Source organism: Colossoma macropomum, unplaced genomic scaffold (genome assembly GCF_904425465.1).
Source record: "Colossoma macropomum unplaced genomic scaffold, Colossoma_macropomum, whole genome shotgun sequence".
Lineage (NCBI taxonomy): Eukaryota > Metazoa > Chordata > Actinopteri > Characiformes > Serrasalmidae > Colossoma > Colossoma macropomum.
Window position 1 is genome coordinate 24,535,011 of NW_023494804.1, and position 19,227 is coordinate 24,554,237.

The 19,227-nt window shown below is 38.4% G+C and overlaps 1 protein-coding gene and 1 non-coding gene across 2 annotated transcripts; both read left to right on the top strand.

The window, feature by feature from the left end:
- Window positions 1-137: 137 nt before the first annotated feature.
- Window positions 138-209, top strand: trnam-cau. Its single transcript has one exon. It is a non-coding gene; the product is annotated as a tRNA-Met (tRNA).
- A 554-nt stretch (window positions 210-763) lies between these two features.
- lyrm7 (LYR motif containing 7) lies at window positions 764-4,238 on the top strand. Its single transcript, XM_036594924.1, has 5 exons — window positions 764-815; window positions 1,721-1,793; window positions 3,527-3,597; window positions 3,834-3,915; window positions 4,019-4,238. Exons 1-5 carry the CDS (start codon window positions 798-800, stop codon window positions 4,087-4,089), a joined length of 315 nt encoding a protein of 104 aa, XP_036450817.1. The 5' UTR covers window positions 764-797; the 3' UTR covers window positions 4,090-4,238.
- The last annotated feature ends 14,989 nt before the right edge of the window (window positions 4,239-19,227 follow it).

The following is a 19,227-nucleotide window of genomic DNA, read 5'->3' on the forward strand; positions in this document are numbered from 1 at the left end:
ATGACCCCAGTGTAAAAACAAACTACAAAAAAAAGTGCCCCATTGTTTTTCTCAGCTTCAGCGTAGTCAAATTGTCCAGGTACCCCAAAGGGCAAGGATTTTGGTCCGGAGTTCCGGGCGCCTGACAGCCTCACGTCAGCAGAGTGGCGCAGCGGAAGCGTGCTGGGCCCATAACCCAGAGGTCGATGGATCGAAACCATCCTCTGCTAGGAACCATCTATATTGTGGCCATGGTGTGAGGAAGCCCACGCTATGTGCAGTGACTCAAAGGCAAACTCTTGGAATGGAGCTTTGCTGTTAGCAGCTCATGTGCTCTTGCACTGTTCTGAATATGTGATGACCCCAGTGTAAAAACAAACTACAAAAAAAAGTGCCCCATTGTTTTTCTCAGCTTCAGCGTAGTCAAATTGTCCAGGTACCCCAAAGGGCAAGGATTTTGGTCCGGAGTTCCGGGCGCCTGACAGCCTCACGTCAGCAGAGTGGCGCAGCGGAAGCGTGCTGGGCCCATAACCCAGAGGTCGATGGATCGAAACCATCCTCTCCTAGGCATCATCTATATTGTGGTCATGATCAGAGGAAGTCTACTCTAGCGTCTGTAGCAACTGAAAGGTGAACTCTTCAAATTCAAGTCATTTGTACGTTGCGTGGAAAATACTGGATTTACTCCTTTTTACTCCTGAACGGCTGATGCGGGTGATCCGATCACACACTCCGACGAATAGGGCGGCGCTGTTTCCCTTTAGCAGTCAGAAAGCGCAGAGTTTTGTTACCTAGAAGAAGAGTGTTGTGCGTTGAAGATGGCGACACGCTTGAAGGTTAGATAGTCTGTCTGTTAATTCAGCATCTGTTTAGCTGTTTCATATCGCAGACCCTTACGTTACTGTTGTGCTGGTAGACAGTATTTGTGCCTGATGTGGACTGTGTGATGCTTCTTGGCTGCCTGCCTGCTGTGTTGAGCAGTTTCTCTGTATCCAGGCTCTCTAGACTTAACCTGCTGCTGCGCGCTAATCAGATGGTGGCTTGTTTGTTTACTTTCATATTAAGTTTTAATATTAAATCTCTGAAAACAAACATTTGACAGTTGTACTGGTTTTTGTTCGATGCGCTGCATGGCCATTTAGATGGTATTCATGGCTGAGATGCATGCTTTTCTGATACATGGGTCTGTAACTACATAGCAGTGAAAAGACCCAGGACTGATAAATAGAGAAATCAGGAGGAAAGTGCCAGCAAATATCTCAAGACAGAGTTTTTTAGACGTTTGCTAGTTCCTGGGATTTTTACTAGAACTTGGGTCAACACTGTTTGCTAAATTACAGATTGCAAGTAAATTATTAATTTAAAGAAAAGTAAATGATTAGAATGTAGTTGATGCCTGGATCCTGTTTCAGTACATTTAGCATATTTCCAACTTCTAATTCTTGATTCTATTTCCTAAAACTTTCTTGCAACGAGATATTGATTCAGAAATGACTTAACATATTTTTGTATGGACAAAGGTTTGTTTTCTAGATGCAGTGTTGAAAAATAAGAGTTACAACAGCTAAATCGCATCGCATTTGTGGAATCACTCAAATACTATCAGTCATGCTTTGGTCAAAATAATAGTTTATTATAGCTTTCTTTCAAAGGGAATTAGCTCAGAATTTTGTTTCTAATGTAGAGAATATTAGATTTGTTGACTAGTTTTTGCTTTCTTAAAACAGTGTTTATTTTGCAGGTTCTTCGGGCATTTAAAGCTCTACATCGAACACGGATGACTGTGTTTAAAGAAGATGACAGAGCTTTGACAGGTTGGTAAAATATTGTAGAATCAGTGCACTAGTCTTTCTATCTATTTGGCCCACAGAGTTAGTTTATGTGGGCTGTTTTGGACCTTCATAGTAATTTTGCGCTTAACATATTTTCTCTGACTTTAGGAACGTTTGTGTTAGGAGGGCTATAATTTGTATAAAAGCCTTCCTGGGAGTTTCATATACAGCTTTAATTTTACATGAATCCACTTAATATATTTACTTTAAATAATGTAATATATTTACTATAAATAATGACAAACCAATCTGCTGCATTCTGACCTAAAACTAGCATTTAAAGGGGAATTCGATTTTTCATAATTTCTGCATAATTTAATGGTTGAGATGTCAACAGGGCTATTCAGAGTGGTTTGAAATGAAATGTTTCATTGTAGAGAAATCTACCGACTCACATTTCTGTAAAGTGCTGGTGATGGGAACCAGAGGTTGCCATGTCTACAACACAAATATAGCCATTGTATTTACTAACCCAAACCACCAGTGAACATATAGAGTTGTCTTCTGAGTTATGTTATGTTATGTTATGTTATGTTATGTTATGTTATGTTATGTTATGTTGATGATAGTAAAATGCTAGCAAATCTGAAAAAATAAGTTTTCTTTGGGAACTGTTTTACTTACAATACTCTGCATTTACCTGTTTGACATAATTGGATTTTAAAAGTTACATTTTAGACCAAAAGATTTTAAAACTATCACAAAGCAATCAGGCATCATATTAATAACCATTTTCTGTAATAGTGAGGCAGCTTCTAGGCACTTTGAACTCCTCAGAGATCTGGTTCCCATCACCACTACTGTGAAACAGTTCTGATTTGGCAAGTTTCTCTAGAGTGGAGCATTTCACACCAAACCACTCTAAATGACTTTGTTTACACTTTAACCATTTAATTATGCAGAAATTCTGAAAATTAAGATGTAATATTTGGCTTCCTGCCCTGCGATGGACTGGCGACCTGTCCAGGGTGTATCCTGCCTTCCGCCCAATGACAGCTGGGATAGGCTCCAGCACCCCACCGCGACCCAGTAGGATAAGCGGTTTAGATGATGTATGTATGTATGTATGTATGTATGTATGTATGTATTTGGCTTCCTAACAGTACTGTTGGCTATTTTGCTTCCCTCTGTATTAACTAGCAAGAAAAAAAACTTTCAAACAGCCTGTCCTCAAGTATCGCCCCAAAGCACTTGTAGTTTTTCAAAAATTCCTGCCACCTTCAAGATGCATCTTCAGAAGAGGGGGGCATTACTAGTCTGTAAATTGTAAAATCACTCTGTCGTGACTGTTGTGGCACCACTGTAGGCAAGTAGGTCTTTTTTTGCAACAGATGGTTGGATTTTTCATTTTGGCCAGAGTGCTCCTTTAATTATGTAGCCATTTGAGAAGCAGATGTATTTTTACCAAAATAAAATTTTTATTTAGTTAAAAATGTATAGTTAGAAAGAATTTATTGAATGTAAGGTTTTGGAATTTGTCTAGCGTAACTTGCAGTTTCAGACTCACATCACTGCATCTTGATTTCCAACCCATTTACCCATTATACAATAACAGGTTAGCTGTCAGTCTCAGAGGAAGGTATTGATATAAGTTGGGAAGAAAGGACAAAACAGTAGTCTTTATATGTGAATGGACAAAGCCAGAGGAATTGCAGGAGCTGCTGTACTTCTTGGTTGCTGTATAGCTTAATTTGATTTTTTTTCCCAAAATGTAGCTGCCAGATTAAAGATAAACGAAGAATTTAAGAAAAACAAGAATGAAACATCAGAGGAAAATATACAAGAGGTATGTCCCTACAAATAATTCCCATCAGTTTATGTTTATATAAGTTTCCAATTTTAGGTGATATTTTTCAACATGACTAGTCTACAGTTTTGTTTTGATGATGCAGTGTACTGCAGCGTTCTTTAGGTCTTTATTATAATCCTGTGAATTTTAATCTCCACCACAACTCTGAGACCATTTCACCTGAACCTTTGACATTGTTAGAATTCTCACCTTTTCTCAACATTTGTCCGCAGATGATAAAGATGGGCAGAGCTGTCGAGACAATCTTGCGTGAAAATGTTGTGCAAGCAGAGCATGTTGGAGAAAATAAACTTTGTATGTTTTGTTTTTGATGACTTATGATTATGCAATATTATTGCAATGAATGCCAATAGTACCTGTTATAAACTGCTATTATCTGTGTTGTTTGTATACACAGTGCTGCGACCTCGAGAGAGTCTGCTGTTAGAAAATGTACCTTATTGTGACTCACCTCGGAAAAAAGCGTGACACTGTGGATTAACAGGCCCTGATCTTCTGTCTCTGCTAGACTCTCGCAAATGGAGCTCTTCATAAGTCAACAAATCACAGGTTTAAGGATATTCTGTATATGGGCAGCTTCTCTTAAACATTAGGATAAACCAGTATGTTTAGAAAAAGCAACATGCATACAGCTGATTTTTGTCATGATAAATATATTTTAAAAATTCACAATTCCATGAACTCCTGCTCTGAAATTGCTTTGTAGTTGATTTTAGTCCTGCTCTGTTGTGTATTTGTAAATATTTTCTTATTTGCCCAATAAATTGTAAGCTAATAGTCCTGTTTGTATTTTTGTAATTACTTGTATCATGCTTGTATGAATGGCACAGATTTTTGACATGTGACACATAAAGTTGGGATGTAAATAAAGAAAGAATGCAATGATGTGCAAATCATTTAGTCACACCCCTGCATTTTAGTGCAGGAAGTGAGACTGCATACCTGCCTGTCCCTCATGGCCACATAGTGAGCAGTTAGATCACATACCCATGGTCAAACTATGTTTCATTGATTTTTTTAAAGTGAAAAAACACATCATCTACAAAGAACACACATTTTAATGCACGGTTTACCTGGTACGAGTGGATCAGACACAGCAGTGCTGCTGGAGTTTTTAAACACTGTGTCCACTCACGGTCCACTCTATTAGACACTCCTACCTTGTCAGTCCACCTTATAGATGTAAAGTCAGAGACGATAGCTCATCTGTTGCTGAACAGTGTGTGTTGGTCATCCTCTAGTCCTTCATCAGTGGTCACAGGATGCTGGTCACAGGATGCTGCCCACAGGACGCTGTTGGCGGGATATTCTCAATCCAGCAGTGACACTGAGGTGTTTAAAAACTCCAGCAGCTCTGCTGTGTCTGATCCACTCAGACCAGCACAATACACACTAACACACCACCACAACGTCAGTGTTACTGCAGTGCTGAGAATGATCCACCACCCAAATAGTACCTGCTCTGTGAGGGTCCATGGGGGTCCTGACCACTGAAGAACAGGGTAAAAGGGGGCTAACAAAGTATGCAGAGAAACAGATGGACTACAGTCTGTAATTGTAGAACTACAAAGTGCACCTATATAGTAAGTAGAGCTGACAAAATGGATAATAAGTGTAGAAACAACAATGCCTGATCGCTGTATATCATATTGGGGAAATACAAAACGTGAACTTGGCCTGTGTAAAACTTATGCTTTATTTTTTATTCTGCATAAATGCAGCAAATGAATAGAAACTGGGCACTAAAGTGTGCAGAAGTGTGTTCTCTGTAGAGTATTGTTAACTTATTTTCACTTAGAAAATCAACAAAACATAATTTGACCAAAGGTGGTCAAATGAGTATACAAGTATACGTGTATGTTAATGAAGTGACTGGTGTGTAGAACCATTGGGGGAGCCGACACACAGGGACCTACAGCGACCAAAAATTCTTTTATGGGCCCGTCATTTAGCCACTGTGCAATTGTACACCCATGATTCACAGAAATATATAATTTCTTGACAGCCAACTTTACCAGTTCATTTTAAATGGATCCTTCACAACCTGCAACATTATTCATTGTTCACTCATTTAAAAATCTTAAATAGTACTGTAACATAAACATTTAGGGATATTAATAGGTGGAGTCCTAAAATATGATATATATGCATTCAAATGATTTTTTACCATCCTTTACAAAAAAAAAAATCACGGATAATCACGTGTCTTTGGACCCATATTAATTTTCACTCTTCGTCACAATCACATGTGAAATGCATGTGACTTTTCTGTAAGGGCTATGACATTGTTATGAATTAGAGAGAATGCAGTGCGTCCTACAGCTGGAAAAATGAAAACGATTCCCCAGTAAATGAATATTTATACGGGACGCCCCAAAATGAGTGGAGCTTAGTGAATAATTCAAAGTCGTTTGTGTTGTCAGCTCTGCATGCAGTACCTTAGTCCCGTTTGGAACGCCGTGTACCGTTGAGGAATCGCCTGCAGGGGGCGCCGTTTTCACATTTCGTCTTACGGCGGACGGTAAGCGTTGATGGGAGTGTTTTAGCCGCGTCAGGTCCTCCTCTCTGTTCGTCTCCCCTGCAGTCACTGAGGCTACTACAAGGTTTTTCTCGTGTAACGTTAGTGTAGCCCCCGCACGGCGTGTTTTGGCGGTTGGTTTGGTGTGAACTCCTCGTTTTTTGGTTATTTTGACCCCACAGTTTCCGAAAATCTCAGCCCTGCTGCTCAGATAGCTCAGCACGAGCACAGGTGGAAATTAGCAAAACCTGCCCAGAGCAGGAGGACAACGGCGGAGCGACTGAGAGAGAACAGTCCAAACAGAATAAACGTTATTGAGGTAAGTACTGTATTAGTCTGAGTATTTAATATAACTTATAAATAAGTTGAGATGTATGGATGTGTGTAACAAAGGGAGGCTTATTATTTGTAGAATTGGTCAATGAGTTAACGTTTCAGCCACATTTTAGCTCCCAAAGCATCATTCAGAAAGCGTTATAAGGTATTGTTAGTATTTGTTAGCAAGTACAGTACTAGCATGCTACGAACTCCTTTGCCTTAGTGATGAAGACGCGGTGAAGCTATTTCGAAGATGATGATCAGTGCTGCCGGTGTTGGGTGTCACCAACCCTTGTGGTTCTTTGCAGCTGAATTTTATCACTCTAAAAGCCCTACAGGCCACAGTTAGTCTCTGCAGTAGTCTGAGAGCAGCCGTAGTGTCATCGACAGCCTGAACGGTGTGAGAAAAAGCAGCCAAATGAGATACACCTTCTTGTTGGAATACTCCCGTTCCACCTTAAATGTTGCCGCAGTTACGTTCTGGTGCCTCAGGGAACAGAATGTAACTGCTGCACCATTTAAGATGGAACGACACAATTCGAACAAGAACCGGGCGAATACAAAGCCAACTTCGTCATCGTGTAAGGCTGACCGCCATAGATTAAACCTTAAGTGATTTTCAGCCTATTCTTGATGTAGGTTAATTAAACGCCATACAGCATGAATTCAGCATCGGTTTCGTGTTCAACCATGTGGTGTCAGCCTGTCAGGGACTGATGGTTCAATGGACGAATCAATTAAACGGTCTCTAGAGCATTCAGTCCACATACTGGCGATGTGATAAATTGGTCTAGCAACCATTTCATGTAGACTCTATGATCATCTTTAAAGCAAAGATGTTTGCCGGAGTTGTCCGAAGCATGAAGCACTACGAGGGCTGTAGTGCTTTGTCTGCATTCACAAGCACTGGAAGTGATGTAATAGGATTAATCTCATTTGCACATGTGCAGCTGTGATTTGTCAAGTCACCAGTGTGATAGGCAGTAGAAAACTGATGGCCCATGTCTTCATTTTGTCTGATTTTCTTGCATTTTGTTCACAATGTTTTGTTAACTATTAATGATCTATTTAAATATTCATCAAATTGAAGAATAAACTGGTCATTTTGTGTTGTGCTGTTTGTGTGGCAGCCCAAAAATTGTGGTTATAGAGGTTAAAATGAATTGAGAAGGTAACAGGGTTAAGTGATTGTGTGCTGTCGATGAAAGTGATGGACGATGCTGAGCACCACCTGGTGTAGGTCATTGCTTAACAGATCTGTCTGCATACTGTGATGACCCCTGTTCCAAGGCCTGATCACCTTTTATAATGAATGTGACCAGTAAGGTAAATGAATGTGACAAGTGCAGTGTTATGGCTCATATTTGTGGGATATATTTTTTTTTATCAACGTTTTAGGCAAAGGCACTTGTTTTATGACAACTGTGTAAAAATGAGTAGGCATTCTTGTCAGTCTGTTGGTTGTTGCTGAAACTGAAAGATTTTCAATTGCTGATGTTTTTCACTCCATTCCGTCTGAAAGATTTACTGTGGTAACGTGTTTGACCCTGATTTTTAAAAAGCATGTCTCATGGGCACATAATGAATAGAAGTCTAGACTCACTTTCTATGGGTCCATTGAGTACTGTTTAAGTCCAGCTGAAAGTCTGAAGTCAAACATTAATTCATTTTATTTCATCCAGTCGTATCCTTTCAGACTCACCCACTGTACTCAAACCAGACACTCCAACAAAAGATTAGTAAAATGAAACGGTGGAAACTTGTTTCTCCTTTTGTTTAATCCAGAGTCTTTCTAGTTGGTGTCTTGGCGTGTAATGTGAAATAACCTTTTTACATTTGTCATTAAAAATGCAAACTGTATACACGTCCTACAGTCAGTAAGAAGAAATGGCTTGAAATGCCAGGCCTAAGCCAAAACAAATGTTTCCATGTAGCACTCTCCAGTGGTGGACAAGCTTGATTAGGTTTCAGCTTTGTGTGAAGGCTGTTCACCCATATTAAGTGCATTCCGTGCCATTCACTGACATCAATGCTGAACCTGTTCCTGCCTTTTCAAAAGGACACTTGTTTCTCTACAGCCAAAAAATGATAGACTGACACATTATCACCATAACGGTAGTGATTAGTTGAACTGAATGAGGTCATATCTGGATCATGCTTGCTGTTCTTAGCTGTAGGGCCTCAGGGTGGCTATTAAAGCCTCTGTTAGAGAATTCAGCAGCTGTTCATAACTCAGAATGCTGAAACCTTTAACTACTCAGGGTCTGTCTGGGAAAGTAGCAGTTACTTCACCTCATCTTCTACTTGTTAATTTTCAGTGTTAATTAAACAAATAGATATTAAGGATTGTGGATGTTACAAATGTCATCATGTGTTTAGAGACATAGCTCTTCCAAGCCTAATTCTAGTGAGGGTTGCCATCAAATCAGAAAGTGGTATTTTCAGCTTTGCTTAGTCCACAATTTTTCACATGACCTTTGAGCTTAGTACTTAGAGCAACACTGATAAAATTCAATACCATGTTATTCTCCAAATATATCAGGGTATCAGATGATGTATAAGTTTGAATTATTATTGTTAATGATACCTCAGAAGGAATCTTACGCAGTATTTTAAAGGGCCCATATTATGGAAAACCAAATTTTCCTTGCTTTTGTCTATTACTGAGACTGTTTGTTGTAGTATATAGACATTGATACAGTTTCATAATGTACCGTTCTCCTGTCAGTGCAGTCCATATAGAAACAAAGCTGAAAAAACAACACATATCATGAAGATATATTCATATATCTGTTCAGCCTAAGCAGTGACGGCAGTACCGGTGTATTTAATTGTCCAGCACTATTTGAGCTAGAGAGCAGTATGGCAAAAATGTAATATCATGATATTTCAAGCAGGTTATATGGTACGATACATTGCAATATGATGAATTTGAACAAACAAAATAGTGCCACTTTTAAAAAATACTATTAAACATTATCAATACAATGATATGTATTTAACTTTCACATACTGGGCTGCACTAAAACTAGTTAAAGGACTAAATATGTTCTTTTCTGAGTACTGACCATATAATTTTTATACTTAGAAAACCATATTGAGCATAATTTGTCACAATATCAGTAATTTTTATGTTGTCCAGTCCTAATTCAGGGAGACACTCACACAATTAGAAGGTAAAACATCAGATTTACAGTTTACTGTGTTTCACACCTCAGCCCTCGACGGTTATGAGAGGACTTGTTGTCACCTGGATGTCCTATTTAGCATGGATTACTGGACACACATTCAGGGAAGTCCTTCAGTCTGCATAGTCACATTCTTGTTAGCCATCATGACTGTGGCGACAGTAATGACCTTTAGCTAAGTTCCTCATTAAAAACACCCCTGTGTATTTTAGCTCTGGCATCCGGAGCTGTGTTGGTGCAGTGTAATATGGTAATATTGTGTTTAAAACATTATCTGAATTAAATGCTATATACAGTATTTAATAATCAATGAATTAAAACTGACAACTGCTTTTCATAATTTTATACCCCAGTGATTATTTTATGAGATTTGCCATTATGAGTTGCGCTAAGTCACTTTAAAAATTACATTATAAAAAAGAACATTATGCAGCTTCTATAAAGAGAGTCGTAAATGGGTGTTCCCTTACAAATAATGTGTGCTTTTTATATGTATATATGTGTATATATATTTGGAAGCATGTTAGCCTTGACTTAAACCTTTTGAACATCATGGCAGACCTTATTAGCTTGGATCTGCAAATAAAGTCTGGTGTACCTGGTCTTTGTTAGACAGAACGCTGTACGTCCATTTTAAGGAGATCCTGTAACTCCAGTATGATGTAAATTAATCTTTATGTTTTTATGCAGGTGGACATGCTCAATGTTTTATCCACTAACTCTTGCCATTTTTTTTCGATGAACAATATAACATTGTACCAAACTGTATCATCGTTTTCTAGCTAACATGGCAGCATTGTGCTAGTCTTGCAAGGGCTTTTCACTGCATAACATGGCCAAGAAACAGTTACCTTGTCAGATTAGTGGCCGTTTGTCTAACATGTAAAACAACCAATCACAGCCGGTTGTTTTAGCATGGCGTGTTTGCTCTGAAAGGCCTATTTCTTACATGTCCAGGGTTTTTGTTTCACAAAGCAGGATTGCTCTGTTAGCCAGATAACTTAAACCCAAAGATGAGGACTCGCCAATAGGTGTCCCTCAGCTCTTTTCGTATTGGACAGGTTTGACGTTGGACTTAAGTTATATGACTAAACTGAGAAATTCTGCTTTGTGAAATACCCCACAGTGTGGGCAGCTGTTTGTTATTGCTGACTAGAATCTGGAAAACAGTGACGTCTGAATGCTAAAAAATGCTCTGTATGCACTGTGCAGATAAACAATTGGAATACAACATGCAAAATCCTATGGCCAAGCTGTGGCCAGCTTTCTATGTAAAAGATACCAAGCGCTCTGCTTCAATGTGGGCAAAGCAAACATATTAGTTTACAGCTTGAGCATTAGATTAGGACCCTATAAAGCTGTTCTTTCTAATATTGGTACATGCTCTATATATGAAAATGAAAACATTAAAGCTACAATATGTATCTTTTTTGTTAAAATTGAAAGCAGCAGCATTGCTGAGTCAGGAGAAAAAAAACACACTGAAATATGATGTGCTTGTGCTGCTGCGATTCACCCTGTAAAATCAGTCAGAGCTGTTGGGTCGGAGTTTTTGGGTCAGATCAAAAAGCGGTTCTAAAAAGCGGTTCTAAAAAGCGGCTTGATATTTGGGTCTGAAATATTATACTGATGAAGATACAGTAGCAGGAGTAGATAATTCACTTACATCCTCAAAAGACTCATCCTCCAGCAAGTTTTGACTGAGTTCGCTTTATATACTCTTTAGCATGCCCGCGATCATCAGATTCATCCGCTCAGCATGGGGGTATGCAATTACACATTTCCACTAGAGCGGTCTCAAAATCCTCAGAAACTTACATAAAATAGCTTTATCAGACTGACATAAAGCATGTTAATATGGACACAATGACGTAAGGCACCATATACAGACATTTCATTCCGTTTTCCTGAGAGAATGTTGCTTTGCGTTGTTAAGCACTGTGTTTGTAGTCAACATTGCAGGGCTCCCAGTAACCCTCTAATCTAATTTAGACCCCATATGTTTCTCTTTAGGAGATCTTCCCATGTTTAAGACCTCTACTCTTCATAATGGTCAGGGATTCCGCATGTAATTGTACCTTGGAACTCGTCCATCAAAATTTGTGGAGCTGCAGCTTTAATTTCATTTTGTCTGCTTGTGAGCTGCACGTGCCTATGTAGAGCATATGTTTACAATTTTAGTTCCAGTGACATTTCTGAGATTTTCCCAAAAGACTACCTGCTCCAGCCAGTCGTCAGACAAAAACGGCTCAGAACTTGAATTCTTTTGCTCATATTCCCAGCAAACTTTTTTTTTAAGTGATTACAAGCAGGACCGTAATTCCTCTGTAGCTTAACATCTCAGTTACGGCTGAGGAACACATATTTTACTGCACAGTTGATGTGGTTTCAGTCACTTTATAAAGTGTGTATTGTTCCCTGGCTTGTTCATTACAAACAGAGCATGATGAGTGTGTTTTATATCAGCACTCTGAGAGTGACTTAAAGCAGGCTGAGGAAGTGGCTTTAAACTGTAGAGCCTCACATCTGGAAACCAATGCTCGTCATACTGCCCTGGAAAAACACCCAGAGCATTACGTATTCACACCCTGTCCGTCAAATGAGTTGAAATCCTGACTTCAGGCCAGCTGGGGTCTGCACACTGTAACGTAACTGAATTTTGTATCACCTGTCAGAACCATCTGGTTCTTTTCATTAGCAGTCTATGATGGTGTCCTGACTATTATCTAGTTGAAAGACGTTACTAAAATGAAAACTGTAGACAGTTTTTTTGTGTTGCAAATATAATTGGGTTAGTTCAGTCTGGCGGAAGTAAAAGCATAATTCTGATTAGGGTATTTAATATACATTCTAAAAACCCTGATGTCTGTTCCTTTTTATTAGTCTGTATGTAGGTCTGTTATAATAAAATGGTATATTTGGAAAGCTTTTAGACCTGGCAGATGTGTTTGAATTGATAAGGCATGTCCACATGCACACAGAATATAGATTTACCATATATGAATCATTAATTTGCTGAAATGAAAAAGCCATAATAACTTATCAGAGGTCGTTGTGTTCAACGTAAGTCCAAATGCATTGTTACATGCTGTCAGTAGAGTTGAAATTCCCTGTTTAAAAATGTACAGACATCAAGTCAAGTCAAGCCAAGCCAAGCAGCCTTTGTCAGTCTTCAATATAACTTGTTCTTCGGGCCCCATGGTGCATCACACAACAGCAGCATATTACCTAGGACCACATAAAGTGCAGATACATGAGGGTGTGTAATGACTACAGAATATACAAGAAATACACAGGGCAAGACATGCTAGCTGGCTAAATGGTTTCTTGCATCATGGCACGTGATACAAGCAAAATCATGTGAGACTGTGCGGAAAAGCATCATGACCTATAATCTCTGTATAGGTTGTGATTACTAAATTAAACTATAGCCTGTACACACACATACCACATACATACATGTTTGGAGGTAATAAATAATAAGCTAATGGGCTACACAGAGCAAAACAGTTTTCAAATTTCTCATCTGTAACAGTTGAGGATGTTTACATTTTCGGTTTCTTTACAGGACCTAGCAAAATACCAGTCATTTACGTTTTTTGTTTTTGTTCCTCAAACCAGTTTGGAAGGCTTAGTTAAAATGTTCCAAAACTTTTTTTAACTTTAATGTGCTCACATCCTCCTTTTTTATATTTTGTTTTCCCCTGAGTGTACTTATGACATATGAGTTTATGTAACAATCATTCATTTTTACAAGATCAGTTTCCACCCTCTCTTTATCCCTTAAACAGCCCGTTTTTGTTATTGTGCCTTACGACTGTTATATGTAAATTACTGCTGTTCTGATTGGCTGCCCCTGCACTGTGCCTCATTGAAAAAGCAGTGAGAGCTGAAACATTCCTTATCACTTCAGCACAAATGGGAGGAGCTACACTGCTGTGGATATATAAATGAGTTGTTTTTTCCAAAAGCAATGAATTTAAAATCGGACTGTTTTAGCAGCTTAAATCCTAGTTGGGCGGTAATAAATTACATGAAGTCCTGGGGTAATTTCCTCTTTTCCGAGGTTCCCCTCAGTAATTTTGTTGCAGTCCAGATCAGCCATCTTAGTGTTTTTCTCCCTCAGTTTGACATTTTCAATTTTGTACATGATGTGGGCCTTTTAAATATTCAAGGTTTAATAGCTTGTCTAACTATCTTCATATATCAATCTCCAATGGATAAAGGTCTCTTAAACACAATGAGCCTTTGAGTGAAAACAGGATATGAAGAAGCAAATACCTACTTAAACTGCTGTAATTAAAAAGCACAAATATTTCATTACTTGTGATTTAAGAAATGTCTGTCAAGCTGAAGCTCATGAGGAGGAGGCACTGGTCACCAAAGATTTATAATTAAGATCAGCAGTGCAGATCTGGACCTTCATGACGCAGATGCAGCCACTGTAGTCACTTTTCTTCACTAAGCCCAACAGCAAGCAACCCGCCAATTACCGGCAACGTTTTCGGTTTCCATGGTAATACATTCCTCACTTAATGAAGATTTGCTTCTCAAGTAGAGCTAAGCTGAATCTGCAGATAGTTGGGATAGCCTTTTTCTTCTTTAATGAAAAAGGCTTCAGAAATATGCTTTGACAGATCAGTGTTGTAGCCTCCTGTTGATTCATTCTACTGTCATCATGCCCCAGGCGTCTTTTAGCAAGTCCAGGTCTCAGCAGGGAGTAATAGCAGACAGTGTTGACTTTATTAGGCAAATGGTGGACAGTCATGGTGCTGGGCTGTTGCACTCAAGAGACCATAATGACACAATCTGCTAAGTATTTTACGATCTAGATGAGTACAGTGTATATTTCTAGACGAGGCTCTGCTAGTAGGCAGTGGGAAATCCCTGATAGCTCTGTCTTACTGCTGCAGCCATGCAAATATGTACATTTTGTGGCATTTGTGGCAAATGCTACATGACATGCAAGCTGCAAGGGCAAAAAATGCATGAAGGTCTTGTTTGTCAGTGAGGGGTACAGATTGAGTTATTTGTCTGCAGTGTTTTTTTCCCATGTCTGAGCCAGGCACCATTTCACCATAAATCCTGGTGTTATCTGCAGTAAATCATGACAATGTACTAAATCCCAAAGGTGTTACTATGCATAGTGTCAACTTATATGGCTGCTTTTAACAGGGCTTTATCTCTGTCTGAAGAAAAGGGCTATTGTATTAGTCATTGCCCTTATAGAAGTAGTTATCTAGCACTTTATCCCCATAACAAAGATTTGCAATATAGCAACTGAGACAAAGTTTGTTAGACAAAACGCCAAGTTCAGGTTTGATTCTCTCATGCACAAGGTCCTTGTTGTTTCTTTATACGGTGGTGACCTAATTTTTAAGGGGCGTCATACACCTCATGCGCATTTTTATGTTTGTAGTGCATTTTCATGTAACAGAAGGAGGCTGCTTTGTTGGGAAAAGCTGCTTGCTTTAGTTGCTTTGTTAATGTACCTTTTATAGTAAGGTTAGGCATTTTAGTCAGATTTGATAATCATGTTTTTAAGGAGTTGTTTGGAAAATATTGTAATAATAATAACATAAAAAAAAAAACTAAAAAATGTTTAAGAAAATAAATCTTGATTAGCTACTGGCTGTGGTGAACCATGGCCATTAGAGCTAGGCCTTCAATGTGGGCCATAAATGTCTAAACTTACGGAAAAAAACATCTCAACAATAATGCTAACTTCTGCAAGCAACCTTATAGGATTCTAGTAGTTTGTTAGTGCAAAGTTAACAGCAATTCGCAAAAACGAGACTGAAGTTAGCTTCTTATTCAGATTTTCTGCATTTAGGCACCAGATTTGCAGAACTGCTGCAGCATTTAAGGTGGAATGGCAAATGGCAAAAAAGACTAAAAAAAAGACTGGATTAAACACAGACATTTAAGGATTCTAAAGACATTTACGTGTTTTACTTGAAGCTCATGACAGAAATTTTAGCATATACTTTACCTTATAGCAGTTTTACAGTCACTCTTTCAGTAGTAAGCTCTGGTAAAGAGCTGCCGCTGCTGTTTTCTGTTTCTAACAACCCATCAATTAGGTTGGTTGCCACTTGTATTTAGTCAGTGACATTCATAGGACTTCCAAAAGGCCTAGAGTGTTTTTTTGTTTGTTTTTCTCTCACTAAACTGGTCCCACCACCTGGAAATCAAAGTGTGATTGATTTCTCTGTTACTTTGTAATTATGCTGATAGTTAATCCAACATGTTAGGACTTCTCTTCAGCTCTTTAAGTCCTAACCAAGCAGAGAGCTTGTTTAGCTGCATCTACCTAATTGTTTTCACAGAGGAAAACTGTTCCCCGTTGGCCAATTTTCTGCTAGGTGCTTTAAGAATTTAACCCTTTTGTTTTCATTCTATACTTAAGAATGAAGCAAGAGTAGAGTTTAAATACAAGCATGACTCTACTGAATAAAATAGTTTCCAGAAATTATTAGACCTTCTCTTAAGGTCTTAAAGGCCCTGAGGGAAGTGAGGAACATAAGAAATGAAAATCCCCCAAAGAAAAGGGTTAAAAATTAGAATCTGCATGATCTATGCAAGATATTTTTTCAGACAACCAAAGGTCACCTTCAGCTCATTTACACTCTTCAGTTCTTACTAACATAAGAACTCATAAAGCCAATAAACACAAAAACAGCAGTGAGAATGTTAAAAAATTAACTTGTAAACTTTGTAACAGTTGTCTGATCTCTAAAGTGTAGGCTTAAATAATCATTTAAGTCCTCTTTAATGAGGATATCTAGTCATCTCACTTCTCAAGTTTACATAAAAAGCTTCTATAATGTAGATTGACCTTCTGGTTTGCAGACTGACCTTCAAGGTTATGTATTAGTTTGCTTAACAGAGAACTTTATGTGCATATTTGTGTGATTAATTTCTGGACTACTTGCAGTGATCTCTTTCTGCCAGTTAATGTTGACTTGGACATTCCCCAAATACTCTGCTTTGCTCACTAGAAGCGTCATTAAAGCCAGTGAACCTGCACTTTTCAGGTCAACCAGGAAGGATATCACAACTGTTACTGTTAGGGTTTGATAAGGAAGTTGAGTTTGGCATTAAAGGGGAATTCCATAGATTTAAAAAAAATCTGTTTAATTAACTTATTAAGATGTCAACAGAGTCATTCAGAGTGGTTTGACGTGAAATGTTGCTTTCTAGAGAAACTTACCGAATTGTTCACAGTGGTGGTGATAAGAACCAGACGTCTGAGGTGTTTAATGCCCCTAAAAGCTCCCTCTCAGAAGGTTATTACAGAAAATGGTTATGAATACACTGTCTGATGCCTGAGACACTGTTGTGTAATAATTTTGAGATTAAGTTTTGGCCTAAAATGTATTTTTAAAGCACATTCATGGTACAAGGAGAGGTACATGCAGGGTACTGTAATACGAAATAGTCTCCAAAAAAAGTCTTTTGAACTTTTTAGGATTTAACCCTGTTTTAACATCATCAACATTGCATATAAATATTTAGATGCCTATGTTCACTGATGGCCTTGGATAGTAAAATAAAATATCTGCATTAGTGTTGTCATGAGCCCTGGTTCCTATGACAACCACTGTAAAGAAATACAGTTTCTCTATATCGGAGCCCTCTGAGTGACTTTATTGGCATCTCAACCATTGAATTATGCAGGAATGTAGAAAAATCGGTGGAATTACCCTTTAAGGATCTTAGGGCCAAGGTCTTTAAATCTGGACATTGATTCCAGTTTCCAGTTTTGGATTGGTAGCTATGACACTAGGTGGCCAGTCAATTACATCAGCAGTCCAGTCAACTACCAGTGATTGCAAAATCCCAGACCGGAAACTGGACTCAGGGTTGGGATATGAAGACCTCTGTTCTATGATGTCATATTCACTGATCCTTAATTATAGGGTCAGTAGAGATGTCTAAATTGACTTCTACAGTTGGCCTAATAAAGTCCCTTAAGAAACTGGACTCATAGCCTGCTGCCCTTTAGGCCTTACCATCATTAAATATCCTGTCTGTGGGACACTGAGGATGAAGATGTAGCCAATAAGGACGGTCAGTAATTAGTATGCCAAACCAAACAATAAGTGTGTGGTCTGGAAAGGACCTGAATTGTGTAGATGCCTTATAACCAGAAACTAAATATGTAGACTATTCTTTTTACAGTGTACAAGTTTAATAGTTAAAAGTACCAGGAAGGTGAATTTAATAGTTTGTTGAATAATTAATTGAAATAGCAAATTAAAAACAGCCTTTGTTTATTGCAGTGCTAGGCAGCAGACACATCACAGCTTGGAGATTTTTTTTTCCTCATAAACTGAAGGAGCTTTTATCAGCACTGCTGCTGTGTATGAACCCTTTTTTGATACACTTTGCATCTTTAGAGTCTTCTAATTCTTTGCATAACTGTTACGTATTATGTGTTTAAGCATTTGAACAGTAAACATTTGTGACTGAGTGTTGAAATTTAATACTTTCCTGTTGCCAACTGAATTATTACTTACTTCAGTACTACCAAGCAGAGATATTTATAAATAGCATCCAAGTCGAGCCTCTAACCTCTGGTGTAAGAGTCCAAGTCGAGTCCTGAGTCTTGAGAGTTTAGATTAGCTTGTTATTAGCTGCAGGTACTGCATTATAGAAAAGTAAACCCCCACTGTTATTTGCCTTTTATTTGAAGCTGTAACCCCCCAAGTCACAGATTCCAATAACAGGCCTTTTGCTCTAGAAAGACAGTAAATTTGGTGTTTAAAGAAATGACCCATAGCTCGTCCAGATTTTTTAACAAGTTTTAGTAAGGAATGCAACTTAATAAAGGTCTGTAACTTAGTAAAACTTGAGCTACGTTAGTTGACATTTTCAGCTATAATAGCTAGTGTGCTGGCTAGCATGTTAGCTATCCAAACTACACACTAGCCGACTGCTTCAAGTTGTTTGCCTCTTTCCTTTAAATGGTGTTTTTACTGAATGCAGCGCTCAGTTTTTCCATCAGAATAAAGGATTTTCTGTAATGAAAGGCTCATTAAGGAAGCCATATTGAACCCCATGCCGCTGCTAGCTGCGGGAGAACGCCGTTGCAGTTATGGCTTCTCATTACTGTATTACAAAAATTACAGGCAGTGTCATGTCAGGCTAGAAACGAAGGGCTTAGTTCATTTTCTTCATTAAGGTTGGTGGTACTACGTGAATCTGTTTTGTTTGTTTAATGAGTATTTCAGAATGCAATTTGGGTGCGACTTTAGTTTAAGTCCTCATCTCTGCTACAGAGTACTGAAATCTTGTCATTCCATACCCAAGTTCAGTATTTAAGTAGTTGGTCTTATCAGCTTCTTTTCGTCAATAAGCATTCTTGTTAAAAAATCTGGGCTGCTGATTGGCTCATGTATGGTTTAAACCACACTTACTTTTGTAAACAAAAAAGGTATGGTAAAAGTGTTGTACTGTTGAGCAATCATAATTGAAATCAATGTTTTGTATTGGTATTGGTAGATATTAATTTTTTTAATGATACCTAACCCTAAACATGTACTACCCTGTGTGATACAGATAACACTTGCTAGTTGT

What these genes read in the sequence shown, in the direction of transcription:
- lyrm7 (XM_036594924.1), top strand. An exon ending in AGATGACAGAGCTTTGACAG is followed by an intron (nt 1,794 to 3,526) that starts GTTGGTAAAATA and finishes CCCAAAATGTAG; the next exon opens with CTGCCAGATTAAAGATAAAC. An exon ending in TGTTGGAGAAAATAAACTTT is followed by an intron (nt 3,916 to 4,018) that starts GTATGTTTTGTT and finishes TTGTATACACAG; the next exon opens with TGCTGCGACCTCGAGAGAGT.